At 36.6% G+C, this 23210-nt stretch overlaps 2 protein-coding genes across 4 annotated transcripts in view; one reads left to right on the forward strand and one right to left on the reverse strand.

Moving 5' to 3' along the window:
* The window catches only part of LOC112057188 (bifunctional glutamate/proline--tRNA ligase), a 38731-nt gene extending 15625 nt beyond the window's left edge, over nucleotides 1–23106 (reverse strand). Inside the window, exons 1-18 of one of the 3 annotated variants that reach the window (XM_024097681.2) lie at nucleotides 22949–23106; nucleotides 22536–22868; nucleotides 21967–22117; nucleotides 21387–21506; nucleotides 20499–20625; nucleotides 20028–20220; nucleotides 19197–19368; nucleotides 18043–18201; nucleotides 17533–17607; nucleotides 16992–17136; nucleotides 16015–16262; nucleotides 15069–15276; nucleotides 11212–11391; nucleotides 3556–3762; nucleotides 2536–2736; nucleotides 2178–2378; nucleotides 1510–1710; nucleotides 998–1195 (exon numbers count right to left, since the gene is read on the reverse strand). In XM_024097681.2, the coding sequence (XP_023953449.1) occupies nucleotides 998–1195; nucleotides 1510–1710; nucleotides 2178–2378; nucleotides 2536–2736; nucleotides 3556–3762; nucleotides 11212–11391; nucleotides 15069–15276; nucleotides 16015–16262; nucleotides 16992–17136; nucleotides 17533–17607; nucleotides 18043–18201; nucleotides 19197–19368; nucleotides 20028–20220; nucleotides 20499–20625; nucleotides 21387–21506; nucleotides 21967–22117; nucleotides 22536–22868; nucleotides 22949–22985 (3156 nt within the window). In that variant the 5' untranslated portion in view covers nucleotides 22986–23106. Of the gene's footprint in view, nucleotides 1–997; nucleotides 1196–1509; nucleotides 1711–2177; nucleotides 2379–2535; nucleotides 2737–3555; nucleotides 3763–11211; nucleotides 11392–15068; nucleotides 15277–16014; nucleotides 16263–16991; nucleotides 17137–17532; nucleotides 17608–18042; nucleotides 18202–19196; nucleotides 19369–20027; nucleotides 20221–20439; nucleotides 20453–20498; nucleotides 20626–21386; nucleotides 21507–21966; nucleotides 22118–22535; nucleotides 22869–22948 lie in introns of those variants that run through there. The other 2 variants (XM_024097688.2, XM_024097708.2) reach the window with 2 other exon arrangements.
* LOC112057222 (uncharacterized) lies at nucleotides 5618–10273 on the forward strand. Its single transcript, XM_024097720.2, has 3 exons — nucleotides 5618–6220; nucleotides 7937–8086; nucleotides 8596–10273. Exons 1-3 carry the CDS (start codon nucleotides 6002–6004, stop codon nucleotides 9235–9237), a joined length of 1011 nt encoding a protein of 336 aa, XP_023953488.1. The 5' UTR covers nucleotides 5618–6001; the 3' UTR covers nucleotides 9238–10273.
* Nucleotides 23107–23210: the final 104 nt, after the last annotated feature.

The raw sequence follows: 23210 nt of genomic DNA on the forward strand, positions 1-23210 counted from the left end.
AACACAATTGGGGATATCATCCAATAAGACATGTTGACTCAGCTGTATAAAATTGTCATTTACGTCATATTTATTTAGTTTTCAATACAATATTTGCTCTAAGTGTTTACATGTGACATCACCCCAACAATACAAACAGCAATCCTATTTGCGTGAGATAAATAGATTTTTACAAATCCTGCGGGAATCGTGGATTTTTTTCGGGATATTAGTAGCCTATGTTCTGCTCAAAGGTCCGATTTATCTATATACCAAATCGATTCAATCACGCCTTAACCAAAAATAACAGATTTTGAAAAATTTTCACCAATGGGAAACTACAATCTGAGCGAGTCCCATAGGTATGTTTCATTACCGTATTCCCACGGGAACGGGAACTACACAGGTGAAACTGGGCCATCACGGTAGTGGTCGTAGTATTAGTTAGATATACCCATATTGCACGTGGTAGGGAAAACGGAGGGTGGAAGGGTATTCCATAACTTCGTAGTGCGGATTAAGAACGAAGAACTGAAACGCTTCGTACGCGTCTAAGAGACATCAACTACGTATTAAATAATTAGATAAAGGTTATAAAAGATATTTTTTTTCGATTTTTTTGTGTTTTTTTGTTATTTGGGCATCACGCTGAAACTACTAAATGAATTCAAACGCTGGAATGGCACGGTTTAAGATCATAATACTTTTTATTGCGAAAATTAAATGAGAAGGGGGTGAAATAGGGATTGAAAATTTGTATGGAAAGTCCTTCATTTTAAGAGTTACAGCTTTAAAATTTGTTCAAAAATCATAAAAAGAAATACGAAATATAATGTAATTCAAAAATTTTTAAAAGTGGTGAATTTCCACCGTCGGACGAAGTCGCGGGCGACCGCTAGTAAATTATAAAGAAGTTGATTACAAATATATATATAAAATAAGGAAATTTTATGTATTTGTGTGTAGATAAGTTACGAAGGTACTTTTAGGAAGTTAGGAAGGTATTTTTAAAACTTACCGCACCGGTGGCGGCTTTATATTTGGCTTTGAGATCGAGAAGAATTTTGACAGCCTCGTCAACTTTCGCCTTCTCAGCTTTGCTGGCTTTGAGGGAACGGACTAAGTCTCCTTGTTTGGTGATCTCTTGGTCTAACATTTTTGGCTCGTCCGATTTTGATGAGGCGACTGGAGCTTCTGTGGCTGCAGGTTTCCAATCCTAAACACAAGGAAAAAATAATATATACATGACATCCTTCTCCACTGAGCGAGAATCCAGTAAAAGGAGTTGACACGACAGTGGTACAACGGAAGGGGATCGAATCCAAGAAATCTTGGATAAGGGTCCTGCTCCTTAACCGATAACCCATTGAAACTAATTAAATGGTGTATGAGGCATTTAGAAATACATTTACAGTAAATCCAGTATTTTTCGTCCAAAAATCAGTAATGTACATGGAAATGACGATTCGTCGAACATGTATAACTTGGATCAAAGACATCCTACAACTTTGAAAAGACAATGAAACTTACCTGGCCAGTAGCTGCCTTGTATTTAGTTTTCAAATCCAATAGAGTTTTGACTGCCTCGTCAACTTTGGCCTTGTCAGCCTTCGCAGCCTTGAGGGTACGGACCAAGTCACCCTGCTTGGTGATGTCAGTGTTCAGTGTTGCAGCATCATTCCCTGATGCAGGAGATGATACTTGAGCAGAGGCTGCGCCAGGTTTCCAATCCTAATTTGTGAAGATTAAATGTATAAATACATGTAAACATTTATATTAGTAGTGTAAATAACTCCTTGGCAATACGGGAATCATTTAATATAAACAATAAAAGTATCGATATGACGAAATATCGAAACAGTATAACTTGACTCATCATCACATCATTTGACTCAGAGCTCTAACGTTTATGCCATACTATTATACTGACTGCTGCAAATGGCTAGTTATGACGATACGTACCTATCATTTATTTTGTTGGGGCCACTTGGAAAATGTATAGAAATTACGAGACATCGAACATGTAAACTTGGTTAAGAGCAATCCGACAACATAAGTGCCATACTATTGCTCGAAATGGGCAGTTCCAGTATTTTTCCTTCAAAAATCAGTAATGTGCATGGAAATGACCAGTCGTCGAACCTGTATAACTTGGTTCAGAGACATCCTACGACTTTGAAAAGAAAATGAAAAGTTACCTGGCCAGTAGCTGCTTTGTATTTAGTTTTCAAATCCAATAGAGTTTTGACCGCCTCGTCAACTTTGGCTTTGTCAGCCTTCGCAGCCTTGAGGGTACGGACCAAGTCACCCTGCTTGGTGATGTCAGTGTTCAGTGTTGTAGCGTCATTCTTTAATGCAGGAGATGATACTGGAGCAGAGACTGCACCTGGTTTCCAATCCTAAGGAAGTAGAATTATATTTGCTATTGTATCAAATGGGCAGGTCCAGAATTTTTTCTCCAAAAATCAGTACTGTACATAGAAATGACCAGTCCTCGAACCTGTATAACTTGGTTCAGAGACATCCTACAACTTTGAAAAGAAAATAAAAACTTACCTGGCCTGTAGCTGCCTTGTATTTAGATTTTAAATCCAATAGAGTTTTGACTGCCTCGTCAACTTTGGCCTTGTCAGCCTTCGCAGCCTTGAGGGTACGGACCAAGTCACCCTGCTTGGTGATGTCAGTATTCAATGTAGCAGCGTCATTCGTTAATGCAGGAGATGATACGGGAACAGAGACTGCACCTGGTTTCCAATCCTAAGGAAATGGAATTATATATAGGATTTATTGGATCTCATATTAGCTAAAAATGATTCGTTTTATAATATTATATTTACACTTCAAACTAATATTATAAAGAGGTAAAGTTTGTAGCGTTGTCTCTGGGTTTACTGAACCGATTTTGAAAATTCTTTTACCACCAGATAGCCACGTTATTTGTGAGTGTAGCTATATTTTATCCCCATCTTCTCACAGCAACTAAGCAAATGGAACCGCGGGGCGACGGCTAGTTATTTAATAAAAATGTTTTACAAGAATTTGTGTGTGTGACATTAAATATTTCTGACTGTATTGTATACATATCTCGCGATTTTCTCGAATTTCTTTCGCGATTCTTGTGAAAATATCGAAATAAATAGCAGCATAGTTTACCACCATCATCAACATTAACAACCAAATTCGGCTCACTATTGAGCACGAGTCTCCTCTCAGAATATATATAATAATCCATCACGCTGACCTAATGAGGATTGGCAGACTTCACACACATAGAGAATTGCAAAAATTCTCAAGTACGCAAGTTACCTCACGATGTTTTTCCTTCACCGTTTGAGACACGTGATATTTAATTTCTTAAAATGCACATAAATGAAAAGTTTATTTTTCGAAATTACGAACTTCGAATCATCTAATCTTCAAATTATTATTGTCACCATTATATCTTATAATATTGTTACCTGACGTTTCGAAAGTGCTTATAAACTTAGCCTAATTGAATTAAATGAATATTGACTATTGACTATTCAATAGTCAATATTCTCAAAATGCTTTAACACATACACAGATAATACTAACCTGACCAGTTTCTGCTTTAAACTTGGCTTTGAGCTCCAGCAAGAGTTTGACAGCCGAGTCGACCTTGGCCTTTTCGGCCTTCGCGGTCTTGAGTGAACGAACTAAGTCGCCCTGTTTGACGATTTCGTCATTTAGTCCGGCCGAATTGCTTGCAACCGGAGGCGGTGCCACCGTTTCCTTAGCTTGCGTCGGCTGGGCAGCTTTCGGCTAAAAAAACGTATCGAATTAGGCCTGTTTTCGAGGCGGCACTTACAGCTGAAAATCTACGATGTATGCTCTTTGCTTATGGGAAGCATATAGCAGTATTGTGAGCTAAGACCTTTTTCTAGGTTATGACTCATAGCGCATATAATTCTAAAATAATTGTGATGTGCTTGTCAGGAGATCATGGTCAAGGGGCAAGTTATTATTGTCCACTGTTGGGAAGGTTCGATCCCTGCCCGTTGGTCTATCGTAATGACTACTAGTACAAGATTTCGCTTAAAGGGAAAGAAGAATATTAATTATATATTTACAAGACTAATATTTGATATAAAAAATGCAAAAAATAATTAAAACGTAACGTAAAACGTATTTTATTTAATGAAATTTTCGTTTGACAATTTTTTAATATTTTTACAGGGACATAATGAATTTTCACAAAGTAAAGGTAAAATATAAGTACACTATTAAAAAACAGGAATATTACCTACCTACCTTAATATTCTGTTAGTAACGACTTAAATTGTAGTAAAAGTCTCAACGTTTTTATAAAATATCTCCCATATGTTATTGAAAAAAGGAATTATTAATTGAATGTTGCTATATTTATTATTTAAATTCTCTATAAAAAATATCAATTCAGGAACCAAAAAGACACTAATGTTTTAAAAAAATAAATCATCCCAATAACTGTAGACATCCCAAGGTAAAAATATATTCCACTTTAAAACACGAATTATATCAAGGTGAAAAATAACAATAAATACAGTTTTAAACTTACAATTAAAAAAAAACACAATATATTAAAAAAAAAAACACGAACGTCTGTAAAACAACAAAGAGGTCGCAAAACTAAATCCGACTCGCGACGTGGTTGACACGCGTATGTAATACTTTCACTTTCCGTTTCGTACTTCATTTTGATACGATATAATCTTTTTAACATAGAAAATGAACCGACTTCAAGGGCGTATTTCAGTTATTTTGGTTTTAACACAAAATTACTAAACCGATTTTCATGAAAATGATATAGAACCAATCTAGTGGTAGGGCTTTTAAAAAAAAAATTTCAAAATTGGTTAATAAATTAAATTGGACCAAGTTGTGAGGTAACAAACATTAAAAAAAAACATACGCGTGGAAAAGTCATTTAATAAAAATAAAATGTGGATTTCTAACTTGAATGTTTTCGATAGCTGACGCCCCGCGTAGTTCACGTTCCCGTGATAATATGGGGAAAAATTAAAATCGGTCGAGTAGTTTTTAAGTTACATCGTAACAAACAAATAAAAATCCAATTGTTGGTAAACTAGATTTCCGATGACCAAGATCAATCAATCGCTTGGCGGTACGTCTTTGCCGGTAGGGTAGTAACTAGCCACGGCCAAAGCCTGCCACCAGCTAGACCTGGATCAATTAAAAAAAACCTCAATCGGCCCAGCCGGGGATAGAACCCAGGACCACCGTCTTGTAAATCCATAGTGCATGCCACTGCGCCACGGAGGCCGTCAAAAATTCTCGTACCTACAACGAGTCGAAAATTCTCGTTCTTGCTTGGAATTTTTGACTAAGTATAGAAACAACGAAACGCTTAGTAAGTAAGTACAATAATTTTGCTGTTCAGTTGTAATAGTAGACGGTTGCTGGTAATGAATAAAGCGCTTAGTTGGCGAATATTTACAAGGCTTACTATATTTATTTACATTCCCAGTAACTTTCATACACTCAAGGAGCAAGCGTTTAGTTTATTTATTCCTATTTCGATTTAAAAAAAAAAGATCCTTCATCATTTTAAACATTACCTGCGATCAATACACAAAATATCTTTCTATGAGGTCGATCACTATGATACAAATTATTATCACTAATCTATGACTAAGGTTTAACGACATATTTTGTGAAATAATTATGTATACGCGAAATGTGAAACTATTTTGGTATTTTGATATAAAAATTTTAAAAAATGCTGTGTAAATAATATGTAGGTTTGTTTGTTTTCTGTTAAAAAGCGTAAAATATGGACATTATTATCGCAAAAATCGTGTGTCAACTAATAATAATTTGTTAATCGCTATTAGGCGGGTAGGCGCGCAAATTATTCAACGATAGTTTACCGCGAGCCGCCACAACGCAAGTTGCGATTTCAACTGTCCGTAGCAATAAAACTAGCAAAGTAGCAATCTTAACCGATAAAGCAACGCGTTTGCTGTAAAGTAGGTAAAATCTGGCTGTACTGTCTGTAAAGATGATGAAACGAAAAGTGATAAAACACAAGGATAGTTTGATAATAAAGATCCAATGTGAAACGCGGCCTGTGAAACTCCCACAAAGTGAAGAGTATTGTATTTTCCGGGCACAGTTGAAAGACAGGATAGTGCCGCGTTGCTTTAGGGGCAAATGCAGAAAACATGTGCAATACAAAAAGAAGGAGTGCAATCAATACAGACAAAGGGAATTGAAACAGGTTAGTGAAAACAAAAATTCATAGTACATATAAAAAGAGCCGAATGTAATTATTATATAATCCGGTCCGGGGCATGCACCTACAACTTTTCAGTTGTGTGCATTTTAAGAAATTAAATATCACGTGTCTCAAACGGTGATGGAAAACATCGTGAGGAAACCTGCACACCAGAGAATTTCTCTGCGTGTGTGAAGTTTGCCAATCCGCATTGGGCCAGCGTGGTCGACTATTGGCCTAACCCCTCTCATTCTGAGAGGAGACTCGAGCTCAGCAGTGAGCCGTATATGGGTTGATAACGAACATATAAAAATCGTACGATTTTATAGATATTAACTAGAATCAGACTGAGGCCGACAAATGTGCATAATTGTCTTAATTTCATTTAGTCGCTTATTAAACAATGAAAATTATTTATGTATATAATAGGTGCCTTAATATTGTTTACAATGTCGAGTTTTATATTAAGGAAGTGTAAAACCTATACAAACATAAATATATAACGTAAGTAAACACAAAATTGCGGTTTTCAATCTCTTTGCGGTGATATTGTAGGGACGTAACATATCTATTATAAAATAATCATTGGATATGGCTTAAAACAAAGTTGGATTTTTGTCAGTTGGATGTTTGTTACGAACCGGAAACAAATCGAAATTGAAAGGTTTAAAGTTCGATCCCTGCCGTGATGTAGGTATTATTGTAAATAGTAACCATTCTAATATCAAGCTATTCGCATAGTCTAGGTAGGTACTTATTTCTTTTTATTTGAAAGTACTTATATTATTCTATGGGCGCTGTAGCGTGGTGCGGGTGACAGTATAACTACTATTCAAAACAGTCACATATTATGTCAGTTTTCAGATCTCTGTTCTTACATACCTAACTAACTCACCTTCATTTGGCTATAGTATAAAATAATAATCATCGGATATGGCATAAAACAAAAGTAGGATTTTTGTCACTTCTTTTGTCAATTTCCTGCAATACAATTCAGTAGTTAGAATTTTTTTTTTTTTTTTTTTTTTTTTTTTTTTATTCTTTACAACTTAGCCCTTGACTACAATCTCACCTGATGGTAAGTGATGATGCAGTCTAAGATGGAAGCGGGCTAACTTGTTAGGAGGAGGATGATAATCCACACCCCTTTTGGTTTCTACACGGCATCGTACCGGAACGCTAAATCGCTTGGCGGTACGTCTTTGCCGGTAGGGTGGTAACTAGCCACGGCCGAAGCCTCCCACCAGCCAAACTAGCCACGGCCGAAGCCTCCCACCAGCCAAAGCCAAGGGTTAAGCGGTGAAATGTTTATATTGTATCTAATAATAATCAACAACAACAACAAGCCCCTAGAAGTGTGTAAATGAGTGTAGGTATGTAAGGAGTATAATATATCTCAAAAGTTAAGAACCGGAAACAAATCGAAATCGAAAGGTTTAAAGTTCGATCCCTGCCGTGATGTAGGTATTATTGTAGTAACCATTCTAAGCTCAAGCTATTCGCTTAGTTGGAGGGGAATGGGTATACTAGACATAGTCTAGGTGGGTACTTATATCTTTTTATTATTCTATGTGCGCTGTAGCATGGTGCGGGTGACAGTATAACTACTATTCAAAACGATCACATATTAAGTCAGTTTTCAGATCTCTCTTCTTACATACCTAACTAACTCACCTTAATTTGGTAAATTATGTGATTTTTATGAACACTTTGTTTTAGAAAACCTTGAATTTCAATAAGAAGCAAAAGACGGAAAGCACGCAAATAAAATCTACGCTACACGACGCAGAATGTGTCGATTTACAGTATGAGGATATAAGTTCCTGCACAGATGATGAAATTGAAATATTATTGAAGTCCACCAGAAAGGTAACTTAAATAATTCTTTATTGAATAAATATATGTTATAAAAGTATTAGGTATATACTAGCCGATACCCTGCGCACTATCCTTTGACACTCACAGATAACGTGGCTTTCTATTGGTAAAAGAATTTTCAAAATCAGTCCCGTATACTACCACAAACTTTACCTCTTTATAATATTAGTATAGATTCTTTATGTTTTATTACTCGTATGTATAATGGTTAAATTATTTTTGTAATATAGTTTATGTATCCATAGAAAATATCCACCACGCTCTCAAAAGCGGATGGCGGGCTAAACACTTAAATAATAAATAAATATATTTAACGCTCCGGTTTCGGGGTGAAACGAGAGAGAGTATTTTGTCAGACCTGGGTGACGTTGTCGCATGGGTTCGTCGGCTTTTCGCGGATGATAGCAAAATAAATAAATCATTATATAATCATGATGAACTTCCGCAAAGTAACGCCTGCTTCTATCCAATATATTTATTTGTCACATATTTTTTTACAGAGAATGAAAGATTCAGACGAAGAGTGGCAACTGTTACCGAAGAAGAGGAGGTTAATGAAAGACAAATTAACCAATGAACAAAATAATAACTTTTTATCAAGAACATTATCTCAGGATTCCCTCAAAACTTTAATACTCGAAGAAGATACTGAAGTTATCATGTTTTACACTCCAATTACAAGTCCTGAACAGTTACTCAAGTTGGAGCCTCTAGAAACTAAGGATATTGGAGAAGAAAACGTATTTACTGACTTGAGACAAAAATTGAAGCGTAAAAATGAATGTCTTCATTTGTATGAAGACGAGCATACTTATATAAAAAAGAAGATAAAATCGGAACCTCTAGAAACTAACATGGTTACGTGTGAAAATGAATGTCAACAAAATATCCTTACTAATTATACATATCAATCTGAATTTGAATTAAAGGCTCTAAATCCTATGATGACAGATTTGAATATCAAACCAGAGCCTATGGAATCTAACAACAATTTCATACTAAATCATATGCCAATAGAGGATAACAAAATAATATACAAAATAAATAGTGAAATAACAAAAGTAGAGAGATATGATATGGATCTTGACAATTTAAATCTTACAGATATCGATATAAAGCAGGAACTTTATCATGATATTTAGGAATTTTGTATAGTTTGTCTACTTTAGACGTATGTTTGGTTTGTAGTGGTAGGTGTTAACACGGATCTAATAAATACAATGGAAGTCACTTTTGTCGTTTTTAGTTTTGTAAACTTTGGGGGTGTGTCCTAAACAAACACATCTTTAGTGTAACAATATAACACACTAACAAGTTTTTTCCGTAATTTGTAATTATGATGCTGATTGAAAATAAGAAATATGTTATTCTTCAGGGTTGGAAATAAGAACTTGATTTCTTCAATTTAAAGATGAGAGTTATTTAGTCTTTACCACTACTTTTTTTATGTATTTCTATTTTTTATCGAGTAAAATTACTTCCAAAAAGTCCCATTTTATTTTCGAGAAAATCTATTTTATAGTTAACGAAAATAGTCTTTAATAGAGGTCTTTAGTTAGTACTTATCAAGTATAGTGAATATTTTAGTTTTAAAGTTAACTTAAGTTTATTCTATGTAATTATTATTAAAATCTATTTTGTTACAAACACATAAGCGTAGATACGTCTTTTTATAGAGGGCTCTGCCCTCTTGCTCTTTCAATTGCTAAGTTGTTAGGGTTTGAATTAGCATTTTCTATATTTTGTGTGTACAAACAAGCGTCTGGGAGTAAACAGTTGACAGTGTAAGTGTGCAAAACTGAAGTAACGTTTTTTAACAAAATGAACCTTTAGTCCATACAAACACAGTTCAGTTCAGTTTGTACCAACGCGCAAGTACAGCGAAAGAGACTTCTTTGAATAGATGGACTATATCTGGGATTGGTTCATAATACTAAAATTATGTTTGTCATATTGATGCATGATATTATAATTTGTAGCTTGAATCTGTCTTAGTGGTCCATAAAATACATTTTGAATATTATTTTTTTAAATTCATTATAAATTATTCAGGACATTTGCATATAACAAATACTGTATTAATGTTATTTGTAAAGGGGAAAGTTTTTTATTTGAAAACTGTAAAATTTTTTGTGTGAACTTTTCTAAATATATTTTTGTTTCTTTTTTTTAATACAACATTTTTATTTGAAAAAAAGCTGTGGTCAAAAACACAAATGCCATTAGTGTTTGTGATCACAGCTAAATTACCCAATGAATCCTAAATATTGAATAAAAATTGTGTTTAGTTTAGACTATTTATCCCAAAAATAAAGATAAATAGTTGTGAAAAATGGGACACTGTGGGTATATGTGGACATGCCTACATGTCGGTGACGAGAATTTCCTCTACCAAAAAGTGCCCCTCGCGGTTTTGTTTTTAACTTTAAGTCTATTCACGAAATATGGAAAGTATGAAGCAAATCAACGATAACTTAACGACTCAAGCGCACAAAGATGAGAGATAGGGAGGTAGTTTATAGTTAGTAGACGTTCTCTAAGAACGGATCATGCTTAAGGGCCGAATTAAGGGCGGACGAAGACCCGGGCGTCCAGTCGTAAATAATAAGCTTACCTTCTCCTTGGGCGTCCGTCGGGTAAGTGGAACAGTATGAGCGGAGTGGCGCAGGACGTGTGCGGGGAGGGGGGCGCGGCGTCCATTTCCACGCGGAAGAAACCCCTTCGCTGCAGCTCTGTTACATCCCCCACCTTCACTTTACTCAGCTCCGGTTCTCCTAGCAAGTGCTTACCTTCTCCTTGGCGCGTCCGTCGGGCACGTGGAACAGTATGAGCGGGGTGGGACGTGTGCGGGGAGGGGGGCGCTGTCGTTACGTCTACGCCGAAGAAATCCCTTAACTGCAGTTGTATTTCATCTCCACCTCCACTTTACTCAGCTCCGGTTCTCCTAGCAAGTTCATACGTTCTCCTTGGCGCGTGGAACAGTATGAGCGGGGTGGGACGTGTGCGGGGAGGGGGGCGCGGTCGTTACGTTTACGCGGAAGAAACCCCTTCACTGGAGCTGTATTTCATCTTCACCTCCACTTTACTCAGCTCCGGTTCTCCTAGCAAGTGCTTACCTTCTCCTTGGCGCGTCCGTCGGGCACGTGGAACAGTATGAGCGGGGTGGCGCGGGACGTGTGCGGGGAGGGGGGCGCGGCGGCCACGTCCACGCGGAAGAAGCCCCTTCGCTGCAGCTCTATTACATCCCCCACCTTCACTTTACTCAGCTCCGGCTCTCCTAGCATGGGGACTTCCCACTGTTGTAAAAAAAAATATTTTGCAAGTAAGTTATACAAGTAGTTTGTATCAATATGGCCTGGTGTGAGTGACAAAGTGTCAAGCGAAAAAAACAAAAGTATAGAAATGACGCGGAAAATTGGGTATCACTACATCATTTTTCGCGTCCGCCCGCGCGTAAGTGCGGACGTGTTTGGTGCGAGTTGAAGTGATTAAATAAATATGAGTACCAAATGTAATGGATGCAATGCTGTGATATACGATTTATCGTTCATTGAGTGTGCACAGGAAAAATGTAAAAAAATTTACCATCTTAAGTGTCTGGCGATATCAAAGAAGCAGTTCGAAGAGATGAGCGATGAATGTAAAGAAAGCTGGAGATGCCCGGAGTGTACGCGAGCCATACCCAAGGGCGACAATGCGAATACTCCAGTGCGAGGAATCACCATGAACAAAACGTTTACTCCGAGCAGCTGCTACATCAATATGGAACGCGGTAATCGGGTCGTCTTGGACGAATCTAAGGTGGAGGCAGAAGATAAATCATTATTTGATGAGATGCGGGAATTTCGTTCCGAAATGAAACGTTTGCTAGAAGACCAAAAGACGGAATACAGGATCCTATTAGATAAGTTTTTAAATGTTGAATCCGAGTTACGAGAAATAAAGCAGTCTATGAAGGTATTGATAGAAAAACCTATTAACTTAGATCTATTACCATCAAAAATAACGTCGCTTGAAAACAATAGACGCTTGGAAACTACTCTTGGTGCTCAGATTGAACTGATTGAGGAACATGACCGATTGTCTCAGGCAGAAGACCTAAGGAGACCTAGTTTTGATATAAATCGCCATGCAAAGCAGGTAGTGGCACAAAACTGTGCGGCCACGAAACCGACGGTTGGAGTTGACGGAGACAAAATCGCGCAAACTTTTGCAACTGTCGTTAAACTGACTCAAAGCTCTCATGAACGAGTGAAAAATCGTGCAACAGCCCCGAAACCAGTGGGCGTAGTAGGCGACGACAGCGCTTCTAAAACAATTAATGCGATAAATGATGGTGGATCATGGATTGAAGTAAATAGAAAGAAAAACCGATTTCCAAACAAAGAAGTTAGAAAAGGAGAAAGTTTACAATCTGAAGAATTAAGAGGAATAGAAAAGAAAAAATTCTTGCATGTATGGCGTCTCCAGAAGGAAACTACAGAGGAAAATTTGGAGAAGTACGTTTGTGCAAAATTAAAGGACGTGCCCATCAAGATTGAGAAAATTAAGCACAAGACAGAACGCGACTATGCTTCATTTATAATAGGGGTGCCGGAGAGTAAATTCGACCAGTTGTGTCGGTCGGAGGTTTGGCCTTTAAATGTTGAGTTCTGTGAGTGGATTTGGTTTCGGAGGACTGCCAATCGTTCAAGGGCAGAAGATTAAGAGTCGGAATAAACCTTTGGAAATTTTTTACCAAAATGTGAGAGGACTGCGAACAAAACTAGATGAGTTTTACGCTGGGTTACGACGCTCAGCATGGGTTCAGACCGGCGAGAAGTACGACGAGCAACCTTCTCGCTTTTATGTCTCACGTTGTTCCGGCTGTGGATGGGGGGAGACAGACTGATGCAGCTTATTTTGATTTTAAAAAGGCTTTTGATCTAGTAGACAACGATGTGCTGTTAAAAAAATTAGCATCAGTCGGGTTTACTCCACATCTTTTAAATTGGTTTGCGAGTTACATGCGTGATAGAAGACAATATGTAGATTATAGGGGCTATAGATCCGAATCGTATTTTACCAGATCCGGTGTAAGTCAGGGAAGCAACCTAGGACCTTTACAGTTTATTTTGATGATAAATGACCTGCCACAGGTGGTTAAGGACGCTACTTGCTTGTTGTTTGCGGATGATCTCAAGCTTTTTTTGGCTGTGAATAACGAAGAAGACTGTGTGAAATTACAAAATGACATTGATAGAGTAGTCAAATGGAGTGGGGATAACCTGTTACAATTCAATACATTGAAATGCGCAATTATTTCATTCACTAAGGCGCGGTCCCCCCTTCGTTATGATTACAATATCGATGGGGTATCGATGTTAAGAGTCTCAGATGTTAGGGACCTGGGGGTGAATTTGAACTCGGAACTATCGTTTCGTTGCCACATTACGAAGTGTTGCAAGAAAGCTTATAAAAACTTAGGCTTCTTACTTCGTACCGTTAGGGGCTTCAGTAACATTAAGGCGGTAATAGTGCTGTATAACGCTTTAGTTAGAAGTCAGTTAGAAACTAACTCAGTCATCTGGGCTCCACATGAGGTTAAATATAGTCTCGTGTTGGAGCGAGTGCAAAATAAATTCATTAGGTATTTATATATGCGGCTATACGGCGTATACCCGTACTACCCACTAATGTACCCAACATTATTCGTACTGGGAATGGTCGGGTATACCGAATTACGGGTTAGGAGGGAATTTGCACTTGTTTTATACATCTTTAAAGTGATTAGAGGTAAGATGTATAATGCGGATGTATTAAGCCAGGTGAGCCTCCGTGCTCCGGAGCGGTACGTGTGGCGGCGACGCAAGCCGCAGTTGCTGGCGGTGCCGAGCGGGCGCACCAACCTACTCAACAAGGCTCCGTTGACGCGCGCACTTCGCACTCTCAACATCGTCGCTGACAACATAGATTTATTTAATTGTACTTTGAGTGAACTCACAAAGGCTGCCCAGTGGGCTATTTGTTATAGTACCTAGGTAAAATAAGTTTTTTTTTTTGATTTTTTATTGTTTTAGTTTTTTTTTTTGTTACTTGTAAATTGTGTATGGCTACACTAGCGAATTGGGGACGACCTGTAATGCTAGTTTGTAAGTTTGTAAATAAATAAAATAAAAAAAAAAAAATAAATAAAAAAAATCTACCTATTATATTGATTTTTTATGAGAGAGAGAGATTTTTTGGCAAAAAAATCAATATTATCTAATTGAATAAAAACAAGGATTGTCAATCAAAATCATTGAAAGTTTATATTAAAATAAGTACATTACATTACTTTTATTCTTAACGAATCCGGTTGCATGCACTTCCAACTTTTCAGTTGTGTGCATTTTAAGAAATTAAATATTACGTGTCTCAAACGGTGAAGGAAAACATCGTGAGGAAACCTGCATACCTGAGAATTATCTTAATTCTCTGCGTGTGCGAAGTCTGCCAATCCGCATTGGGCCTAAACTAGTGGACTAACCCCTCTCATTCTGAGAGGAGACTCGAGCTCAGCAGTGAGCCGATTAAGGGTTGATGACTACAACTTACAACCATTTAATAAAGTTAAATTACTCATAGTAGGTTAATAAAAAGGGTTTTACTGTTTTGGAACGATATAGCTAAAATTCAGAGGTATTTGCCATAATATTTGCTTCAGTGAGAATCCAAGAGTCCTGGATTAGCCTATAAACTGTTTAAAAAATCATTTTCATCATAATTTTTTTAATCAATTCTTTGTAGTTCTCTGAAGAATAGGGAGGCCTACAGGCGATGATTGCGTAGGACATCAAGTTATCTTAATCCAGCACTGAGTAACAAACATTGACAAAAAAAAGTTGCTAGTTATTGGCACATATTTTGTATGCTTACCTACTTTGGTATTTTGACACATCCTAACTTTGGAAAGTTCAAATTTCATATAGAGTCACAAATCTAATCTACTCACTCTAGTCTGATGTCCAATATATTGCTTAAAGTCCTCATCCTTGCCGAGCAGAGGCTTTGATATAATGTGATCGAAGTATACACAGTACACTTCCACTGTGGGTGACTGGGCGGTGTCCGCTAGCCAGGTTAATTTTATGGTTTTCTTAAAGTCCTTGTTTTCTAAGTTTGGCGTCGCGTCTATACTTGTGACCGTACCATCTTGGGCTCTGAAAGTTATTGTTAAGTTATAATTGTCCCAAAAATGTTTGATTTAGAAATTGGAATTTTTAAAAACAACAAATGTGACTCGGCCTCGTCTCATCTAGTGTTCCGTAGAAATAGCCAATATTTCAGATATAAAAATACTTTCAAATTTTTCTGGATACCTGTAAGATGGATAACTCAAGGTAACATAGTTCAAGATCAATGGAGAGTACCCTAGACATTTGAATTCCCTTGAGAGTGTCGAAATATACGTTTTTAGCGACATTTTGATTTGAAAGACCTGAGTTTTCAATTTCAACTTGATACCTTCACATGTAACCGAGAGACATTCTATGGATTCACATTGTAGAAATCTGGACTTGTAGCCGATGGGTGTAGGGTTAAGGAGGTCCTTAACAATTAACTAACACTCCCCTTCACTGCTTGTGTTATTCTCCCTGCCGGTCCAAATTTGGTTTGAAACTACTAGAGCTGTTTTGGATACCCATAGAAAAGGACACATAGACGATTAATAAAGTGATTCTATAAGGGTTCCGTTTTTCTCTTCGAGGTATGGAACCTCAAAAGTAATAAACTATTATAGCCTTCCTCGATAAATGGGCTATCTAACACTGAATGAATAAATTTTCAAATAGAACCAGTAGTTCCTGAGATTAGCGCGTTCAATCAAACAAACTCTTCAGCTTTATAATATTAGTATAGATAAGGGTCCACGTCTGTCTCTATAAAAAAAATCTTACCTGTGAATATTATCAATCATAACATTCCCGTAATTAATAAACGTGGCGTTCTCGCCTACTTTTAGCGACTTCGCATCTAATTGATCTATGAGTAGTCTCTTTGATATCCATATTACTTTTGTGCCAACGTCCGGATTTTTGGGATGTAATTGAACATTGAGGCTTGCATCCGATTGCACTCCCTTGAGGTTGACTGGCACTGGACTAGTTTCTAGGGCGGTATAGCGAGGTGCTATGGGATCTATAACCTAAAACAATACAAAAGAGATACATCATCAGAATGACCTAAATAGTCAATCTTTCTTTCAAATAAGAGGGGATGAAATACTGGAACTGTTACATTGGTCTATTCTGTACTATACACATTGTGTACAGTACGCGGCCTATCCGTCGAACTATGCGCAGTAAAACATTTTCGGATGACATTCCTTCCATGAACTCGATGTATGTACAATTGTACAATGTAAATAAATAAATAAAATAAATATACTTAAACAATACACATCACTATCTAGCCCCAAAGTAAGCATACAGAGTAGCTTGTGTTATGGGTGCTAAGATAGTTGATATTATAATATTAATATACAATTATATACTACATATAAATACTTATATAATGTATAAATACACACAGACACTGGAAAACACCCATGCTCATCACACAAATATTTTCCAGTTGTGGGAATCGAACCCACGGCCGTGGATGCAGAAAGCAGGGTCACTACCCACTGCGCCACGCGGCCGTCATTGTACGTGTAATGTACGTTAACACTTTGGTTTATAATTGTACTTCTGCAGATGACCGCCATTTTGGTTCAACTCTCTTAAAAGGATCTATATCTCTTTGAAATAAGCTTACAGACATTATAGACTGCATCGTCACTCAATAACTCTAAGGTAACATCGCAGTCCCTCCTGGACTGTGATGACATAGATAGCTGTCTAACTTGTCATTAAGATGATGCTGATAGTGATACCTTTTTGTTGATGGCCCATATTTTGTCCCACTCCATGAACACTACAGACCGGCTGGAGCCCTGCGCTTGTATGAACTGGCGGAGTCCTTCCACCGTCATACCTCGACGAAGCACGCCGCGTACTGTTGGCATACGGGGGTCGTCCCTACAACAATTTTAAAAGTCAGTCACATTCAGATAGAAAAATATGTTAATTTTGATTTATATTATAAAATATATATAATGGATTTTAGTTTTATTGACCCTTATCATGCAACATGTTTCATAATGTCCTATATCTACATATCTGCTAATTATGAACAGCCTTTTCCCACACATTAAGTCCGACCACTTAAAGATTGCGTTTCTGACAGGTCATGATCGAATGGGCGATGTAACATGAGAGAGAGACAAAACAACGAGGCAATTGTAATTGAATATGTTTGTCCCATTCGCACGGCCTGTCAGAAACGCAATTTCTGAGCGGTCGGACTTTACACACACTCCATTGTTTCTTATAAATTATAAATATCTTGATAATATAACTTTATTCAACACTTACCATCCATCAACAAGTCCTTGTTCAACAAACCACGTCAACTTTCTCTTTGATAACACCGTGTTTGTCATGCTCAACCTAAAAAAACATACTTGTAAAAAAAAAACAATAAAAGTCAGAATAGGGAATATGAACTATGCATATTATATGTATATTTTTTTTCTAATAGTAAAGAAATATTTGCCATTATGCCAATAAAGTAAGTCACGAACTGTTTTCAGCATACATTAAAACAACAAGTACTTAAACATTTTAAATTAAAAATATTCTGTAATATACTTTTATAAGTAATCCACATTTTAAAACTTGTCAGACGGTCTAATTAGATGATTTCTTTACCTTTGTCTCAAAAAAAAAGCCATAATTATAAACATTATATACAATTTAAGCATCAGTTTTCTCCAAAGTAAAGTTAACTTTAAATAGTGGTGATTAGGTCCACTTTACTTTGAACTAAATTGATGATTAATTTTTAATCCACGTTTATAAATATGGCCATAGATGAATACTTGCCTGCTGTACTCCCAAATGTAAGGTTTCCTCAGACCGAGCGTGTCTATAAACCAGTAGAACTGCGGGTCGCGGTCGTGATACTCCATGGTTCGCAAGACGTGAGTGACGCCCTCTATAGAGTCCACGATCGGACAAGCGAAGTCGTAAGTTGGATAGACCCTGGTAAAATTAATTTCAAATTATTTATCGATATTGCCTTAATGAACTTCGTCTTTTTCTGACGTTGGAGTCGTAAGGTGCTAGAATGGCGACCCCGCACTAGAAAGCGCAGTGTTGGTCGACCCCCCACCAAGTGGACTGACGACATCAACGAGCTGCAAGGATTCGCTGGATGCAGGCAGCTCGAGACAGTAGTGCTTGGAAGCCTATGTTCAACAGTGGACGTCCATCGGCTGATGATGATGATGAACTTCGTCTTTTAACTTAGTCGTCGGGCCATGGTATAGACAATTTGAATGATCGATTACAAACTACAAGGCTTCACTCCTTATAAGAGAGAATATTTGGAGCTTAGATTCACCACAGTTCTCCAACAACGGCTGGAAAGCAGTAGTTAGTACAAATCAATTAAGCAAACCAAGGCCTCACGATTCAGTCGATAACGCGCTGAATATAGATTAGAAAAGAATATTTAATGAATTATACACCAATAAATCAGATAAACTAATCGTAATCGTAAACAGCTTTATTGCACACATAAAGAGACTTAAAAAATAAAACTAAATGAATAATGTTAATGATACTTAATGAATATACCTATTTAATATCAGCAAAATATAATAACGCCATTGATTGCAATTACTAGACCAGATTTCCCCTGACTGACGTTACAAGACGGAGGTCCTGGGTTCGATCCCCGGCTGGAACTATTGAGGTTTTTTTAGTTATTCTAGGTCTGGCTAGTGGGAGGCTTCAGCCGTGGCTAACTACCACCCTACCGGCAAAGACGTACCGCCAAGCGATTTAGCGTTCCGGTACGTTGTCGTTTACAAACCGATAGGGGTGTGGATTTTCATCCTCCTCCTAACAAGTTAGCCCGCTTCCGTCTTAGATCGCATCATGACTTACCATCAAGTGAGATTGTAGTCAAAGGCTAACTTGTAAAGAATTAAAAAATAATAATAAAGAATACTTATTGCTACTCTAACACTTACTTGTAGCTAGTGCCAGTGCGTGGATGTGACTCGGGCTTGCAGCGGTATATGGTGGGATCGCGCAAGCACCCATTCGTTGACTGCATATCAATCTTGGCTCGCACGCAGTTCCGTACTCCGATTTCGCTACCTTTCTTCATCTCACCCCATAGCTGGAGGTTCTTCTCCACAGCTGTATATAAAAGTATACATTCTTTAAAGTTATTTTTTTTTTCACGTTTCTTTTATGAAAAAATGCCTCGCACTTGATTATATCGCAGATATACAGCAGTAATGCGTTAAATGCTCGCCTAAAATTCAGACGTCGGAAGTGCATTCCAACCCAAGCGAAAGATTTCGACAAATTGATAACCTCCTCCATTTTTTAAGTTGGTTATAAATAATTCTCAGTATCAGTCCAGAGTATGATAACTGAGGGTACTACTGCTACTAGTACTAGGGTATGTACTTTACACTACACCCTGTCTGTCTGTATTTTTGTTGACCAGGCATCACGCTGAAACTACTGAAAGAATTCAAATGAAACTTGGCACTATTTGAGTCCATAATACGATGAAAGGTATATAATACTTTATACTTCACTACTTTACTTTAAAATCAGAAGGAGATGAAACTGGGTTGAAACAGTTGAAAGTTAATATGGAAAGTTTTTCAGTTTTCAAGTTACATTTGTAAATGTAAATTGGTTTGTATACAACCTCTACTAAAAATAATGATATTCAAGATTTTTTACCCCTAAAGGTAAAAGGGTAAAAAGTTGTTGAGGTGGTGTATATTCATAATGATGATGATGATGAATCGAAAACCATCATAGCAAAATGCCTAACTCACAGTTGTTCCTATTCTTGCTTTCAACCTTCTGCTCTCGTTCGTTCTTCATCTGTTCTGGAGGAGTGTCATCCACAAACGCTTTCCCCTCCTTGATGAGCTTCTCACAGAAGTCTAGCATCAGGTCAAAGTACTGGGACGTGTGAGTGAACATGTCCGGCTTGATCTCTAGCATCTCCACATCTTCAAGAATTACCTGAATTGAACAATTTCATACTCTCTTTATTCAAGAAGAACAGTAGAGTAGTAGTATCAACAAGTAAGTATTAGTAAGTGTTGCTACTCATGTTTTTACAACCCAGGTAAAGCCAGTTAAAAGAACTTACTTTACTTGGGTCAAATTTTTAAAAAATTTGGCTAAAATTTTATAACTAACTTTAAGTAAATATATTAATATCAGTCTATAATTACTGACTTTTTCAAAGTCTGCATTCGAAAAACAAAAGTATGAATGTCCAGTTAACAATTACTTACTTTTTCGAAGTCTGCATTCTCCTTAGCTGGATTGGTGTCATCAAATCTCATAATTAGCTTTCCTTCAAATGCCTGTTGGTAATACTGATTGAGTAAAGCAGCTTTAGCATGCCCAATGTGAAGGTACCTGAAAGTTATATAAAATTACTCAATATGCATGTAACTTTGTCTGATTACCTTTGATAAATGGCAACCTTAAAAAACGCATAAATGCTGTCACATTCTTTTTATGGGATCAACTTCATAATACAGAATTTTAGCATAACTTATTACTGTTTACACAATGCACACAAATATCTCAAAAATAATAACATTTTTGCCAAATTTTTCATTGATGTTCAGCTCCTATTAGTTGTAGCATGTAAGAAACAAAAATATACTTGTTTCAGAGCTTAACCTACATCTATACTAATATTATAAAGCTGAAGAGTTTGTTTGTTTGAATGCGCTAATCTCAGGAACTACTAGTAAGCAATAAAACAAACTCTTCAACTAAATAATATTAGTATAGATATTTGTAGCCAGCAATGTCTCTATGTTTTAAGAGCGGAGTCTTCTGTCACAGGAGTTTACAACTCTTAAAAGAAGACTCTAGCCTTTTATTATTTGTTACTGATTAATGTTACTGAAATAAACTATTTTTATTTTTTATGTTGCATTGATAGGATTTTTTTTTTCATTTTATTCTTTACAAGTTAGCCCTTGACTACTATCTCACCTGATGGTAAGTGATGATGCAGTCTAAGATGGAAGTGGGCTAACCTTGTCAAGAGGAGGATGAAAATCCACACCCCTTTCGGTTATTATATAGTTATAGGTATTGAAAAATTTTACTCTTTATTGATTTTTGTAAGCAAATTTTCAAAATTATAGTTAGCAAAAACTTACCCTGAAGCTTCAGGTGGGAAACGCACAACAACTTTTCCCATTTCAGCATGTGGTAAGTCTATGAACTTGCCTTCCTGTAGTCTACCAGATACCACTTCTTTTGCAACTGGTGGTGATCTCCTAGAAAATAATTATTAAGTGATATAATTAAATAAAAAATAACATAATATAAATAGTTCATAATTAGCCTAGGTCTGGGCAATAGCCAGTTTTTATGTCTACATGCAAAGATTTTATACTATTAGACATATCACTATCCAAACTGAGGCAGACAAAAGTGGCTAATTGTCTTAATTTCTTTTAGTCACACTTGAAACTACTACATTTTGAACACGGCAAGGTTGAGTTAATGTAAGTAAACACAAAATTGTGCATGTTGCGCTCAGTGGAGTAGCTAGAATCAAATCTCTTTTTGCTGTGATTTTGTAGGTATGTTACATATCTAATAGTAGAAAATCTTTGTTCACTTTGTTTACATCCATGTTTGTGTTTTAGGGCATCTAGTAAAGTAAAGCACATATTTTAATATGATATAATAATAGACAGGCATATCAAATTAATTGAAAAATGTGTACAATACCTTGATGAAGCCTTAGATAGATTATCCAGTACATCAGCAGGAATGTCTTTTAAAGCTTTAGATACTGGATCTTGTGCTTCCACAAGTTTCATCCATCTTTGAACATTACTCAATGGTTTCGATTTCAGCGTTTCCTTGAACTGGGTGGAAGCTTAAACAAGGACGAAAACTGTTTTAAAAATTACAGTGTACCCTTGGTTATCCAATCCAACAAAGGTTTTGCAGTCCATGTCAGATTATCAAATTTATCAGTCTATTAAAACACATACATTATTATTATTAACATATACCCCTTGTTGTACAGAACATTGTAAATAACCTGAACCTACAGATTAATGTTATAGTATATACATCTACAAATACCTTGTAATGTGACAATATTTTCAGGTAATTCATAAACAAATAACAATATATTTCCAGGTAGAGCAATGCTTTGTAATGCGACAAATAAAAATATTGCATCATAAAAAATAAATACTGTAAATTGAATTAAATAATCAAGAAATTATTTAAGTATTGTATTGTATGAGAATGTTATAGAAATACAATATTGAGATTTAGTTTCTCACCATAAAGAACACTGAACACAGCTAAATCAGAGACTGTCAAGGATTCTCCAACTAAATATGTCAATGGACCAAGAATTCTGTCTAAATATTCAACAGATTTTATTAGATCCTCTTCTAGGATGAGACTAAAAGAAAGCCAATGATTCATAGTAAGCCTCTGGAGTGGCCCAGCCGACTTGTTGAAGGCATTTTCAATAATTCTTATCAAATCGTTGCTAGTTCCAAAAGGCACCGGTTTCGCCGAATTCGGAAGTGTTACCGAAGATTCTCCACTCCACACCACTTCCACATCTTTCACTGTTGATCTATAAAGTTCTGCAGCAAGCAGTCCACCTAAAATTAGATAGAAATGTTATTTTGGGACCGCCTTTTTAAATATTTTTCAAGACTTTAATAAATACAAATATTATCACCAAGTGGCGGGTTTGATTTGCTACAAGCTATTTTCATGTCGCGATATTTTACGACAGTCGGTGAATTCAACCACAATTTATGTGTTTATTTCAACAATTCTTTAATTGCCGAAACCGAAAAGGAAACCAAATTCGCACACGAATTCACACGATGTTAAAAACTGTCAACGTCAACTTGACATTGACAATGACAACAATTTCAAATACTAACTTGACATTTCACGTTAGCGTTTAGAAACCTTATTTCTAGTTTTTACACTCT

This window comes from Bicyclus anynana, chromosome 21, assembly GCF_947172395.1.
Source record: "Bicyclus anynana chromosome 21, ilBicAnyn1.1, whole genome shotgun sequence".
In the NCBI taxonomy this organism is placed as follows: Eukaryota; Metazoa; Arthropoda; class Insecta; order Lepidoptera; family Nymphalidae; genus Bicyclus; species Bicyclus anynana.

Excerpts from the sequence above, each read along its gene's own strand:
- LOC112057222 (XM_024097720.2), top strand. The coding sequence starts at position 6,002 with ATGATGAAACGAAAAGTGATAAAACACAAGGATAGTTTGATAATAAAG. Across the intron at positions 6,221-7,936 it reads GACAAAGGGAATTGAAACAG|AAAACCTTGAATTTCAATAA; the intron begins GTTAGTGAAAAC and ends ACTTTGTTTTAG. Across the intron at positions 8,087-8,595 it reads TATTGAAGTCCACCAGAAAG|AGAATGAAAGATTCAGACGA; the intron begins GTAACTTAAATA and ends ATTTTTTTACAG.